The sequence below is a fragment of the Phyllobates terribilis genome, unplaced genomic scaffold, assembly GCF_046119375.1.
Source record: "Phyllobates terribilis strain yellow unplaced genomic scaffold, ASM4611937v1 Scaffold_4__5_contigs__length_816908805, whole genome shotgun sequence".
Classification (NCBI taxonomy): Eukaryota; Metazoa; Chordata; class Amphibia; order Anura; family Dendrobatidae; genus Phyllobates; species Phyllobates terribilis.
This window is the reverse complement of record NW_027362764.1, coordinates 602874589-602889143: the sequence shown is the minus strand read 5'-3', so window position 1 is coordinate 602889143 and position 14555 is coordinate 602874589. Positions and strand designations below refer to the sequence as shown.

Sequence of the window (14555 nt, the reverse complement as noted above, 5' to 3'; positions counted from 1 at the left end):
AAAATCATGAGCATAAATACCACATCAAGTTTTAGATCTTTTTGTATCGTCACACTTTTGTGCCTCATTCAACAAGGGCTTTACTAATCCAATTTTTGCTCTACGCTGCACACAAATATTTACTTGTATAAAGTCTCCGATGTCATTAAACTCAAGACACCACAGAACATTTAAAACATCAATGAGACAAGCAGGTCCTCTTGTATTTGAAGAGTGAAGAGGTAATTAAAGGGAACCTGTCACGTCCTAGTTGCTATCTCTACTGCCCCCATTGGTTTGTTAGTGATGCAACGTTCATCACTAACAAGCTGTTTTCATGAAAATCGGTGGTAGTATAATGATTTTATAACGTTTTATATACTTTGTCTTACCTGCTCGTATTCAGTCATAGGGGTGTGATTCTCAGATTCAGTCAAGGGCATTTGAATACTGCTCCCAGCGAACGCTAGGTTTGAGGGGAGCCCCTCAAATCTAGCACTTGGCAGGAGCAGTATGCAAATGTCATGGGCGGCGTCAGCACTGACTGAATGCGGCGACCACCCATGACTGAATCTGAGAATCACACACCTATGACTGAATACAGCAGGTAGGACAAAGTATATAAAATGTTATAACATCATTATACTACCACCGATTTTCATGAAAAAGGCTTGTTAGTGATGAACGTTGCATCACTAACAAACCAATGGGGGCAGTAGAGATAGCAACTAGGACGTGACAGGTTCCCTTTAAAGAGTTTTGAAGAACCAACAAACCATTGACTATGTACTGTACTATTGTGTTCTCATGTTTCACCAGCGTTCTGGCTTCATCAGGGACTATGACATAGCCTATGAAGGTTTTAAGTTTTTCCATTCCCAAAGCTCTGTGTAAAAATATCAAAATCTTTACTTACCCTCGTTTCTCCATCACTGTCCCCAGTTATTGTTGGTATGGCGGCAGCACTTCAACCAATCACTGGGCTCACTGGTTTTGTGCCATCTAAATCGGCATGACAAAAACGTTCGTTTTGCTATTTTTACCCAGACAAAGCTTTTGGAATAAGTAAAAAATAAGTGCTGGAAAATCCCTTTAACTACATAGACAAAGGTCTATTTGGGGCTTTAATAGAAAAAAAAAAAATTATATATGATCATTTGTGCATTGTGGGAGAAACCCTTTAAAGTGTCCCTTTTCTGGTCTGGAGGATTTGATAGTCTGCCCAAATCTCTTCACATACCCTTAAGCCCCCGTCACACTAAGCGAGATCGCTAGCGAGATCGCTGCTGAGTCACAAATTTTGTGACGCAACAGCGACCTCAGCAGCGATATCGCTACGATCAACACATAGCAGCGACCAGGCCCCTGCTGTAAGATCGCTGGTCGTGTCGAAATGGCCTGGACCATTTTTTGATTGTTGAGGTCCCGCTGGGTAGCATGCATCGGTGTGTTTGACACCTTACCAACGACCTCGTTGGCGACTCAGAACTGAGAAGTCGTCCCTCATTGAGGTCTGAATCGTCAGAGTAGCTGCTATGTGACAGGGTCCCAACGACCGCCGACATCATTATACTGGTCGCTACGGGTCGCCGTATCGTTGCTGCGTCGTTGGGAAGATCTGACTGTTTGACATCTCACGAGCGACCACATAACGACGCAGCAAAGATCCCTGCCAGGTCGTATCGTTGTCAAACTTAGCGACGCTACAGCGATCCCGACGGTACCTTTAGACTAGATATTTGGGTAAGTGCCCACGATGCAGAGAGTTTTTGCCTCTCCCTGGCAGAAAAAACGCATGCAGATTTATATGCGTTTTTTTTTCTGCCAGGGAGAAGCGTTTCTTCAGCATATTTACATGCGTTTTCGCATGTGTTTTTTCAAGCCCTTTTCCAAGCGATTTTGAGCAACATTTGGAAAAGTGCTGGACAAGTTGGTCACACAATATAAATCCATGCAACTTTCATGGATTTATATTGTGTGACCAGTTTAGGTGCTTTAAATGCTGCATCTATAGTATAAAAAAAAAAAAAAAAAAAAAAGAATTAAAAATAAAAAAAAAACCTGTATACTCACCTCTCCGGCGGCCCCCGGTCTCCTCCCGGCGGCGATCCTCTGTCCTCGGCGTCCCGCGGTGTACTGGCAGGACCTGCAGTGACATCATTTAGTCAGCTGATGGTCACGCGACCATCACCTGATCGCTGACGCCTAAGGCTATGTGCCCAAGTAGCGTTCTTGTAGCATTTTTGCGGCGCTTTTACGGCCGCAAAAAAGCTTGTAAAGCCGTCTGCCATGCAAAGCAATGCGAATTCGGATGTGCTGTGCACATGATGAGCTAATTAGCGTGCCGAATTCGCATTGTGTTGCAAAACGCAGCATGACCATTTCTACCGCAATTACGCCGCCAATTTGCGGCCATGGAGGAACATTGAAATGCAGCAAACCCGCAGGTATATGTGGATTTGCTGCGTTTCAATTAAATTCAATGGCCGCGAATTTGCGGCGTAATCGCGGTGCGTGTGGTACCAAGGATGAAGAGGAGACTACAACTCCTCTTCATCCCGGCTACCACACGGTGAAAAAAAGAAATAAAAAAAGTTAAAAATAAAACCTGTATACTCACCTCTCCGGTATCCTCCTGACGGCAGCGATCCCCTCTCCTCGGCGTCCCGCGGTGTACTATCAGGACGTGCGGTGACGTCATTTAATCAGCTGATGGTCAAGAGACTGCTGACATTACCTGACTAAATGACGTCACCGCAGGTCCTGCCAGTACACCGCGGGACGCCGAGGAGAGAGGATCGCCGCCGCCGGGAGGAGACCGGAGAGGTGAGTATACAGGTTTTTTTTATTTTTAACTTTTTAATTCTTTTTTTTTTTTTTTTTTTACTATAGATGCAGCATTTAAAGCATCTAAGTTGGTCACACAATATAAATCCATGCCAGTTACATGGATTTATATAGTGTGACCAACTTGTCAAGCACTTTTCCAAGTGATGCCCAAAATCGCTTGGAAAAGCACTTAAAAAACACATGTAAAAACGCATGTAAATCTGCATGCATTTTTTCTGCCAGGGAGAGGCAAAAACGCTCTGCATCAAATCTGCATCGTGGGCACATACCCCAACGCAGTAAATACTACACATGGAGGATAGGGATCAGAAGTAGAACCTCTCCTTCAGTGTGCATGAGGTCCTATACAGTGAGAGGGGAGGAGGGGGAATCAAGTTAGAGCCGTGCCATCTCACCAGAGAAAGAGGCTGTCTAATCCAAATGTGGGAGAAAATGATAATCAAACTAATTACTTTGAGGAAAGGCAACCATCCAATTATTCAGGTTACATTTGATATTTCTGATTGCGCAGCTGTAGATGTGTATTAAATGTAGTGCAAAGAAGAATGACAATTATGGTATACATCATCAGATGTGCTTGAAGCATTTTTGTAACATCTAGCTCAAGAAAAGTTGGTGAAGTCCAATACAACTTAACCTTTAATGTGCATTTTAGAGACAAGTTCACCAAGCTTGGTAAAGCAATTAAGACAGATGGACAGATAGAGCTTGTCCGTCTACTTACTGTTAGGAGGACATAGATTTAGACTGTGAACTTTATATATAAAAAAAGATTAACACGACACCTTCAGACATTGTGTCAGGACAATGTAAGAGATTAAACCGATTTTACCTGCTTCAGTGCCTTTTTGGTGTGCTGCTGGAAGGAAGACACAAGCTTGCTCTGCACTCGGTTGGAAGACGCTTCTTCAGTAACTTGCTTCAGGCACACTGTGCAGAAGAGATCAAAGCACATGGTCATTTTAACTGGAAGCCAACAACAACAACAAAAAAAAAAAAAAAGGTAAAAAAAAAGAATGAAATAAAAGCTTAAGAAAAGCTAGCAGAAAGCAACAAAATATTCAACTCCTTATTTCATGATCATTAACCTCACAAGGAATCACACCTAATTTGGCCTTTCCCGACATGGCCAATTTCCATTTTTGGGTTTTAATTTTTTTCTTCCCCTCTTATGGCTACCAGAAGATATGACTTTTTTATATTTTTCTGTCCATATGAGGTCTTGTTTCTTGCGGAACGAGTTGTACTTTTTAATGATACCATTCATTTTTTCACAAAATGTACTGGAAAACAGGTAAAAAATTCCAAGTGCGGTGAAATTGTGAAAAAACTCAATTCTGTCATTGTATTTTGGGAATTGTTTTTATAGCGTACATTGTGTGGTAAAAATGACTTGGCAATATGATTCTCTTCATCAGTATGATTGCAACGAGTGCAAACTTGACCAGTTTTTTTTATTACTTTAGTAGTGGGGGGAAAAAAACAAAACACGGAAATGTGTAAAAATATATATATTTTTTATTGTGTCGCTATTTTTCAAGAGACAAATTAGTTTTATTTTTAGGTCGATGGAGCGGTGTGAGGGCTTATTTTTTGTTGGGCGAGACTACGTTTTTATTGATACCATTTTGGGATAGATATGACATTTTGATCGCATCTTACAGCATTTTTTTGCGGTGTTACAGTGACTAAAAAAAGACGTAATTTTGACATGTTGAATTTTTTTTTCTGTTTGCAGTGTTTACCATTCGGGTTAATTATTTTTATATATCAGACTTTTATGGAAGCATCGATACCACATATGTGTATTTTTACATTTAATTAGCTTTATTTTTATTGGGGAGAAAAGGGGAGTGATCTGAACTTTTTTTTCTTTTTTACTTTGTTAGTCGATTTAGGTGACTTGAACCTGCGATCGTCCGTTCACTTGTACTATACCCTGTGAGCCCGCTCCATACACAAGCTACAGACTTGCACCGTACTTCTATGGCAGATGTCAGTAAGGTGGTTAATGTCCAAAACATCTTTTTTCTTTTTTTTTTGCTTTTATCCTCAATATTCCAAAAGTTATCTTTTTTCGCCGATAAAGCTATATGAGGGCTTGTTTTTTGCAGAATAAATTGTATTTTTCAGTAGCATCATTTAGGGGGGAGATATATGTCCAAGTTTGTGGTTCAAGCCTACAGTCACTATGTGACTGCAGACTTCTGAACCCTTACAGCGCGCACAATGTGCCCTGTCAGGATTCTCCGATGCCGGGCAGTCATGTGAGCGCAAGTATGCAATCTGAATACTTTAGGCCACATTCTGACTTGACGTGTCCGGCCTTGCTCAATTCACTTGTATTGAGCGAGGTGGCGCATGTCTAATCGGCACATGACTGCATGTATAGAAATCGCATACGTGTTGTCATGAGCCTTCTCCTAAAGAATACGGACAGTGTGCACTGTGAGGATTTAGAAATCTGCAGTCACAGAGAGTTGGTCCATGTCTACAGTCACTCTAATAACTAACTTTTATCAACTCTTAAATTCTACTATTTTTTTTCTTTTTTGGGGGGGTCCCGAATCACCATTTGGTATTTCTTAACGTTAAACTACTTTTTATTGGGAACAATGAGATTAAGTTTTTTTAACTCTTAAAAACATTTAATTTATTTAGTTACAATATCTGTTAATGCCTTAAAAAGACTTGAACATGCAATTCTTTGATTGCATAGATATTACATTGCACTACTTTTGTAGTACAGTGCATTATCAAGTCAGGCAGTGTTATATGGACAGGCAGTCTATTACATTCAGCATCTGGTAGGATCTAATAGGCTTTAGGCTATGGTAGAACCGAAGGCCATGGTTAGGCCTCTGGTTATCATACACCCAGTGATCGCATTGCAGGGAGCTGATGGAATAACAGAGGGAGCTTGAGTCTCCAGCAGACCACACTGCTCACTCACTGCTCTCTCTCTGTATTTTTTCAGAGAGGAGTGAGCAGGGTCAAAGGAAGGGCGCCACTGGATTAGGATTCTGGGGGAAAGACAGCACTGCGATTTCATGTCCTAATAGAAAATAGTACGTTACATATGAATGCGAAAACGCAGTGGTGTGACATGAAGCGTTTAAGATAAAATATTTTGTTTTGAGGAAAACACACACACAATTTAGTGTATTTAGCACATATAATTTGTAGTGCATGTTCCATAAATAGCTAAGTTGTTCCCTGGCAGACCCCAGTTATTTCTCTGAAACATGGCAGCTCCACGATGGCTGTACAGTAGCTGCTGAAATGCCAACACTCACTTGAGTAATGCTACAAGCTGCACCAACTGAACAAGCAGCGCTAGGAGGAGGAAGAAGCAGCACTAATTCGCTGCTAACATACATATATACATAGTCTTTGTCACCGAGGGACAGTAAGAGAGGAGTTAAAATGTCAGAGGAAACCCGTTTTACAAACATCACTCTGCACTGCTGATTTGCCAGAGTCCTTTAAGCAATGTCTCATATTTACGCACCATAACCTGAATCTCCTTTTCCCAAACCTGAGTCCATATTAAATTAATGAGATGGAAAAGATGAAATCTAAGGCATGGTTGCAGAAAAAAAATCAGATTTTGACGAGATTTGGGACAAAAAAAACGCTACTAACTTTTTAAACCTTTGTGAAAATATCAGTTACGTAGACGACACTGAAGCTAGAGAACTTGTCCATACACAATGTTATCTATTCATCCAAGCAACTTACTTAGAATATTCCAAAATAAGACAATTAAAGAGTGATTGTCATATAGATTTTTTCACAAATCAATAGTAGATGTGAAGGTAACAGACTTCTCTAAATTCACCGCTCAAATCGGACTTTAATAAAGACAGGTTTTGTACTCCCTGAGGGATCAGACTGCAGTTGCTGATTATATAAAAGTCTATGGAGAGGGAAGGCAGAGGCGGAGACAGGAATAGAGGCAGAGACACAAACCGAGAAGACTGCTCATAAATGCAGATACAAATCATATAATAGTCCGACATTATTCCTCATATACACATGACAACTTATCTGAAAAAGTCACCTTAAACAAAAGGTACACTTTAATGTGTTATTATGCATGTAATCCCCCACAAGGGCATTTGAAAGACTATTTATCTCATCTCTGATAGACAAATACTTTTGAACAATATTTATTACATCAGTTACACTGTCTAGATAATTGATAAGACCATCAAGCTCGGTCCCACGAACAAACTTTAATCAATAGATATTGGAATAATAAAAATCAATTTTACAATTGGATGAGTTTTTAAAAAAAAGTTCCTGTGCTGAGATAATCTTATAAATGTGCCCCTGCTGTGTACTGTGTAATGGCTGTGTCTTATGATAAGCGAGTATACAGACAACAGCAGGGGCTCACAGCTGCCACACTCTGAGATAAAGCAGGATCGAGTGCTTCTGCCAAGTCTCCAGCCTTCTGACATCATCATAAATCAAGTCAATGAGGTAGAAGCTTGGCTGCCACTGAGATTAAATGTCCCCGACTTGATTTATGATGAGTTCACTGGACTGGTGACACAGCAAAAACTCTCACTATTGTGATAAAACAGACAGGGAAATGTATTACCTCAGAAAGTAGCGGCTCTTAGCTCCTGCTGTTTTTTGTCTGTATACTCACTTATCATAAGTGATATATGCTCACCCCTCCCAGACCAGAAGCTGTGGTATGTGCCGACCATGAATTGGAGCAGCTCTGCATGGTTGGACACAGCCATTACATAGGACACAGCAAGGGCACATTTACAAGATCTCAAAGAAATATTTTATTTTTAAACATATCAAATTGTGGAACTTATTATTATTCTAAGATCTATTGATTAAAATTGTACTTCGTTAGAGGAAAAAAAAACAACCTTAAATGGATGTACACATAAATGGTCAAAATTCGTAAGATGGGTAGGCAGGCCTTACTATATTTATAGGGTGCATACACAATACTATAGTAATGAAAAAATATATATTTGAATTTGGGTCAAGGTAGACTGCAATACAAAACAAAAAGTCCAGCAAACATTGGCCAGCATAATTTGTAAAAAACAAAAATTTACACAGAAACAAATGAAAAAAAATAATTAACAGTAAATTAAAGATAGAAAACTATACATTCAAAAGAACATGAAACAGGAGATAAAAACGGGAATGTCAATAACTCATTTGGGCCTTACCTTCATTTTCTTCTCCATTGCTGCTTGCCTCTGCCATCTCAGTCCCATCCAACTCCGAATCGCAACCTATTTCCAGTGTTTCATCAACCGGGCAAGTAGACTCTTCTTTCTGATGGGACAAAGTAATGGCAGATTGCAAGTTAATTTAATTTGCAACATAAAAAAAAATAATATGGTTGTATTATGACTGTACGGTTTTATAAAACAGTGGCTATCTCAGCTCTAAATTTAGAAATAATCCATGTAAAACCATGACATTTGCAGTTTCAAGAAGTAATATATTCGACATCACAAAAGACACTGAGAAGAAGGACTAAGAGCAGGATAATACTGCATTGTAAAGTGAATAATGCAGTGTTACATAAGCAGCACTGACAATTTTCATTCACTTAATCCACCCTGGCACTAAAATATATCTCTGTATACGGCCTTTAGTAAAAAGCATTGCAGAACATACGAAGACTGGCACTGGATTGCATGCTAACAAAGAGAGTCTACTCTGAAGCTACATGTACAGTCACTACCCATTTGATTGAATGCAAAGAATAAAATAAAAAACCACTTACTTTAAGAGCATAAAGTCCTGATTTCCCTGGGATTTTGAAGAAGGTCCCATCGCCCACACGAGTGTTAGTATGAAGCATGGCATTTAGACAAGCCAATGGAGAAGTACCACTACAATGTGAGATAACAATAAAACATGCATGAAAATGAGAGTAAAAACACGTGAGCCTGACTACATCTAACAATGCCTCCGCTCCCTTTGGCTTTATTCTCTTCCTTTTTCTGTTCATGCTTCCCTTTAGAGAAATTCTTCTGAGCCTGAGAGCATCTACATTACAATAAAGGGTCCAGCAATCCTAATCAAATGCATCTGCTCCATAAGCTTCAGGGGAATTCTGTGCAAAATAATTATGTTTTTCCATAATAAAAAAAAAAAAAAAAAGAAAAAAGAAAAACTGAACGGGTAAAAAAATTATTTATATATCCAAAAATGTCAGTAAAATCGTTTGCTAAATAACAGAGGAAAGCTGTAGTTTTGCAAATGTTGCAGAGAATGTTTCCGATGCACATGAATGATCAGATGGAAGAGAAAAAAACTGCACGTTCAATAGCAGCTGTGACCCGTAGGATGAAAGACAACAAAGGCATAGTGAGAAAAGGCCCCGCAAGAATCAAGTGGGTAGGTTTCTGGACTCTGGATGGAGGTGGGAGTCAAAATTAAGTTGCGGTCTAGATTTTGCAAGCTCAAGACTGTCTCGTGTGATGGATGTGTAGGAATGTCAATTATATCAAGTGGAAGGACTTAGGAGAGATAATAACCACTTTATATGTGAGTGGGAGCTGCAAAGACCAATAATGGAAACATGAACAAATAAGGGTGCAATCACTATAAATCAAATAACCGAGAAGTGAAAAAGAAAACCCCTGGAGCATAATATTCCAGCAGGTAGTATGGAGTACAGTGTCAACAGTTTAATAAAACATACGATTTACATCCCATTAATATGTGAGAAAGTAAGTGAGAAATTAAAATCCAGGATTAAAATGACAAAAACTACATAATTTAGAAGTACAAGAAACTGGTGAGTCTCCATGACCTTCATCTGTCCTTGACATAAACCTTGGTTAAAGGGATTGTCCACTACTCGGACAACCCTTTCTTTAATACCAAATAACCTTTTGTAAAATAAAAAAAACACCTTATTCTCACCTCCCGTACCAGGTATCCTGAGGACTGTGAGACATTTTTACGCCAGGGGAGCCCAGCAGCCAAATCAGCAGCCGCTTATGGGTTGCAGTGCGCATATCTTCCCTGGAAGTCAGAAGTGTGTGCAAATAGAAACCGCAGCAGATTATTAGCAGCTACTGATTGGTAGCAAGGCTCACGTGGCACAAAAAAAAAAAAAGAAAGTGTCAATCAGCTCACCACTCCTGTGATAGAGAGAAGTATCCCAGGAGACCTCCAGGGCAGACAGTCTGTGGTTGGGTGCACGGAGTATGCACTGTTCTAGCTTCTAGGTCAAATAGCTCTCAATAGTCCAAAAGGGGATGTTCTCCAGCACCAAAGGAAAGTAGTTGAAAAAGTTAGATTTTTATCTCATATGATTAAAGGCTATGATTAAGGGTTTTTCTATCAGAATCGTGCAAGAATTGGGTTTTGTTTTTTGTTTTTTTTATATTGTGCACATTCTGCCAATTTTTTTTTATCCTATATGGGTAAATACAAAGTTTTAACTAACTACTTTCCTTTGGTGCGGAGAAATCCCCTTTTGTACCATTGAGAACAATAATGTCACGCAAGCATCAGGACCACCCAGTGCCGACATCGCTGAAATTGCACCGGCACGGGAGAGGAGTATAGGGTACTTTTATTATACAAGTGGTAATATATTATATAAAGCACAACTCTGGCTATTTTTTTTACATTTCACTGCCAGAGTGGCATCACTACTGTCTGTTCACTGCCCCTAGTAAAATACTTAACTGACATAGTCTTCTGCTTTTCCTAGCGCCTGTGCCGCCATCTTGTCACTGCAGCTTTTGATTGACCGGATGTCAGAGGTAACGGTCACAAGCTTTCAATGGAAGTCTACAGGATCCTCGTTCTGGCTGTCAGACTTACATTGAGAAATTACTTCCGGTCCTCTCAGCATATACTGGAGTGATCTGGCAGGTCACAACTAACATAAGTTAACTGGAGAAGCGCCCAAGCCAGCAGCAGATGGTGGCTGCTAAGTATATTACTAGGGCAGAGAAAATGCATGAGTGATACCACTCTGGAGGTAAAATAAAAAAAAAAGCCATCAACGGTGTGGTGCTTTAAATAAGGGTTGTCCAAGTAGTGTACAACCCCTTTAACAATGAGCTGAAGACCAAGGTAAACTGAGAAAGACCAGCTGTTTGGGTTGTGATGACTGGCAACCAAATAATAAAAAAAAGGCAGAATATCCATAGCAATCTCACTGATCAACAGGTCAAAACGGATTGGCACTGTGCAGAGAGGAGGAAGAGCAGCTGGGCACCTTTCCTGCCATGTCATTCCTTATTCTGAAAAAGCTGGCGGATAAACTCTGTACAATGTACATGTATGGTAACAAATTAAATATGTTGTAGAAAGAAGCTGTGGGGAAAAGCGCAAACAATAGGGAGACCCTATTTAAGGAGGAGACAAAAAAGTAAAAAGGTTTTTCTCATCTGGGGGCTTGCATGGTGACCCCGTTTGAAGTTCCACCTGCCTTGCATCGTGGTTGGAGGAGAAAAAAAAATTCTCTGTATAAGGAATAAAAAGCAGTTTGAAGACAGGCTACGCGGATGGAAAAAGTGCCTCTTGCTGCAAGGTAGTTCAATGAGGGCTCCTTTATTCAGACTACGCCCTTCAACGCAGTACCAGCGTCTATTTCAAGACATAAAAAAATCATAGTATTTCATGACTTCACAAAGATGCTGGTACAGCGCTGAAACATGTAGTCTGAATAAAGGAGCCCTCACTGAACTACCATTCAGCAAGAGACTCTTTTCCATCCACGTAGCCTGTCCTGTCTACAAAGTGCTTTCCTTCCCTATACAGAGAAATTAAACATACTGTCATTTCTACCAGTAAAGGTGACAGCGGGAAACTAAGTGTATATTTTAGAGGTGGGAAAAAATATTTTACTGGTCTCATTCATGCGATCCTGTTACGGACATGATAAGGTGCAGAAAGAAAACAAGAAAAAATATATATATTATAGTAAATAACAATGAAAAATGCAAACCACAAAACATGATACAGTTGCAACCAGAAGTTTACTTACACTAGAAAAAAAGACACATATGCATGTTTTTCTCAGTATCTGACATGAAATCGGAATAAACCTTTCCCGTTTTAAGTCCATTAGGATTACCATAATTTTTAATATTTGCCAAATGCCAGAATAATGAGAGAGAATGTTATAATGCATTTTTATTACTTATTGCAAAGTCAAAAGTTTACATACATTTCATTAGTATTTGATACTATTGCCCTTAAACTGAATGACTTGGATCAAACATTTGGGATACCCTTCTCACGATAGTTAGTCAGAATTTGGGCCCATTCCTCCTGACAGAGCTAGTGTAAGTGATCCAGGTTTGTAGGTTGCCTTGCTCGCACCAGCCTTTTCAGCTTTGCCCATACATTTTCAATAGGATTGAGTTCAGGGCTTTGTGATGGCCACTCCAAAACATTGACTTTGTGATCCTTAAGCCATTTTTGTTACTATTTTGGCAGTATGCTTCGGGTCATTGTCCATTTGGAAGACCCATTTCCACCCAAGCTTTAACTTCCTGGCTGTCTTGAGAGGTTTCTTCAGTATTGCCACATAATCTTCTTTTCTCATGATGCCATATATTTTGTGAAGTGCACCAGTCCCTCCTGCAGCAAAACAACCCCACAACATGATGCTGCCACCTCCGTGTTTCACAGTTGGTATGGTGTTCTTAAGCTTCCAAGCTTCTCCCTTTTTCCTCCAAACGGAACGATGGTCATTATGCCCAAAAAGTTCAATTTTAGTTTCATCAGACCAAAGGACATGTCTCCAAAAATTAAAGTCTTTGTTCCTGTGGGCATTTGCAAATATTAATCTGGCTTTTTTATGTTCCTTTTGGAGTAATAGCTTCTTCCTGGCAGTGTGGCCTTTCAGTTATGCCGATACAGTACTCGTTTTACTGTGGATATTGACACAATTTTACCAGCTTCCGCCATCATCTTCACAAGGTCTTTTGCTTTTGTCCTTGGGTTGATATGCACATATCAGACCAAAGCACGTTCATCTCTGGGACACAGAACCCGTTTCCTTTCTGAGCGGTATGATGGCTGGACATTCCCATCTTGTTTGTACTCGTGTATAATTGTTTGTACAGATGAACGGGGCACCTTCAGGTATCTTGAAATTGTACCCAAGGATGAGCCCAGACTTGTGCAAGTCCACAATTCTCTTCCTGATATCTTGGCTGATTTCTTTAGACTTTCCCATGATGCTACACAAAGAAGCAGTGTGTTTCAGGTGTGCATTAAAAAACATCCACAGGTGTGTCTCTAATGTTGCCAAAAAAAAAAAACTATCAGAAGCTTTCAAACACATGACATCATCATATGGGCAGTCCAGAATTGTTTAAAGGCATAGTAATCTTAGTGTATGTAAACTTTTGACTTTGCAGTAAGTAATAAAAATGCCTTAAAACATTTCCTCTCTCTCATTATTCTGGCATTTGGCAAATATTAAAAATTATGGTAATCCTAATGGACCGAAAACGGGAAAGGTTTATTCTGATTTCATGTCAGATACTGAGACAAACATGCATATGTGTCTTTTTATATAGTGTATGTAAACTTATGGTTTCAACTGTATATCAAAGCAGTCAATACATAATATATGCACTTCCACTAAGCAGAGGTGGATCCCTAATAATTATTCCCAATGAGATATTAGAATGAAATGTCCATCACATAGGGCAGCGTATATTCATCATATTGTTCTGAAAAGATTTGTGTAAAAGCATGTAATAGCAGCATTTGTCTGACTCGATGTACAATTTCCTTTTTCTCTGCCACGAGTACAGGTGGATGTCATACTGTAAAGGGTTTATTACAGGCTAGGCATTCTCCAATGTTGTGAAGAATAGACACGGTCACAGAACAACTAGGGGTTCTATACATACCAGGATAAAATATAAAAAAGGATTTAAAGGGAATCTGTCATCAGGTTTTTGCTACCCCATCTGAGAGCAGCATAATGTAGGGGCAGATCCCGATTCCAGCAAGGTATCACTTACTGGGCTGCTTGTCGCAGTTTTGATTAAAAACTGTTTTACCTATTGCAGATCTAGCACTTCTCTGAATACGGAGCTCTGTATAGCCCCGCACACACCACTGATTGGCAGCCTTCTGTGTACAGGCAGAAAGCTGCCAATAAGTGGTGGGGGTGGGTTATACAGAGCTCATAAATATGGAGGACTACATAGCAGCAGTGTCATGCGTCCGGGTTCAAACCCTTGAGCCTGTGCTTTGTGGTCAGCTTCTCTGTCCAGCGAGCCACAGAAGATACACCTTTCCTTTAGGTGTTTAGTTTCTGTTATTCTTACTTCAGTCCTTTCAGGGTAACAGGTGTTTTCATTTACTCAGTCTGCCCAGTCACCTTTTGGGTGCAGCTTTATATACTTTCCCCAGGCTGGTATTTCCTGCATGTGAGAGTCTCATTTGGATGTCCAGCCATACTGCTGTAGCTTAAGCCAGTCAGTGAAAGACCAGCTAGAGTTTATCTCTCTGTGTTGTCTGTTTTAATCTCTCACTGGGATCTTTTCTATTTCAGTACACTTTCCCTTCTATAGGTACGGTAACTTGCACGCTGCTCTGCCCTTCGTTTCTTTAGGAGGAACGTGAAGCGATCGACAGTCTTTCAGGTAGCATAGGTCCAAGTTGCCATCATCTAGTCTTTGGTTAGGACTCTCAGCTCACGCAGGAACCACTAGGGACTGTGGGGTCAGGATCCCTAGTCT

At 40.0% G+C, this 14555-nt stretch overlaps 1 protein-coding gene across 1 annotated transcript in view; it reads right to left on the bottom strand.

Moving 5' to 3' along the window:
- ASXL3 (ASXL transcriptional regulator 3) overlaps positions 1-14555 on the bottom strand; it is a 158465-nt gene that overhangs the window by 80837 nt on the left and 63073 nt on the right. Inside the window, exons 4-6 of the mRNA XM_073679219.1 lie at positions 8603-8711; positions 8037-8145; positions 3662-3759 (exon numbers count right to left, since the gene is read on the bottom strand). Of these exons, the coding sequence (XP_073535320.1) occupies positions 3662-3759; positions 8037-8145; positions 8603-8711 (316 nt within the window). The remainder of the gene's footprint in view (positions 1-3661; positions 3760-8036; positions 8146-8602; positions 8712-14555) is intronic.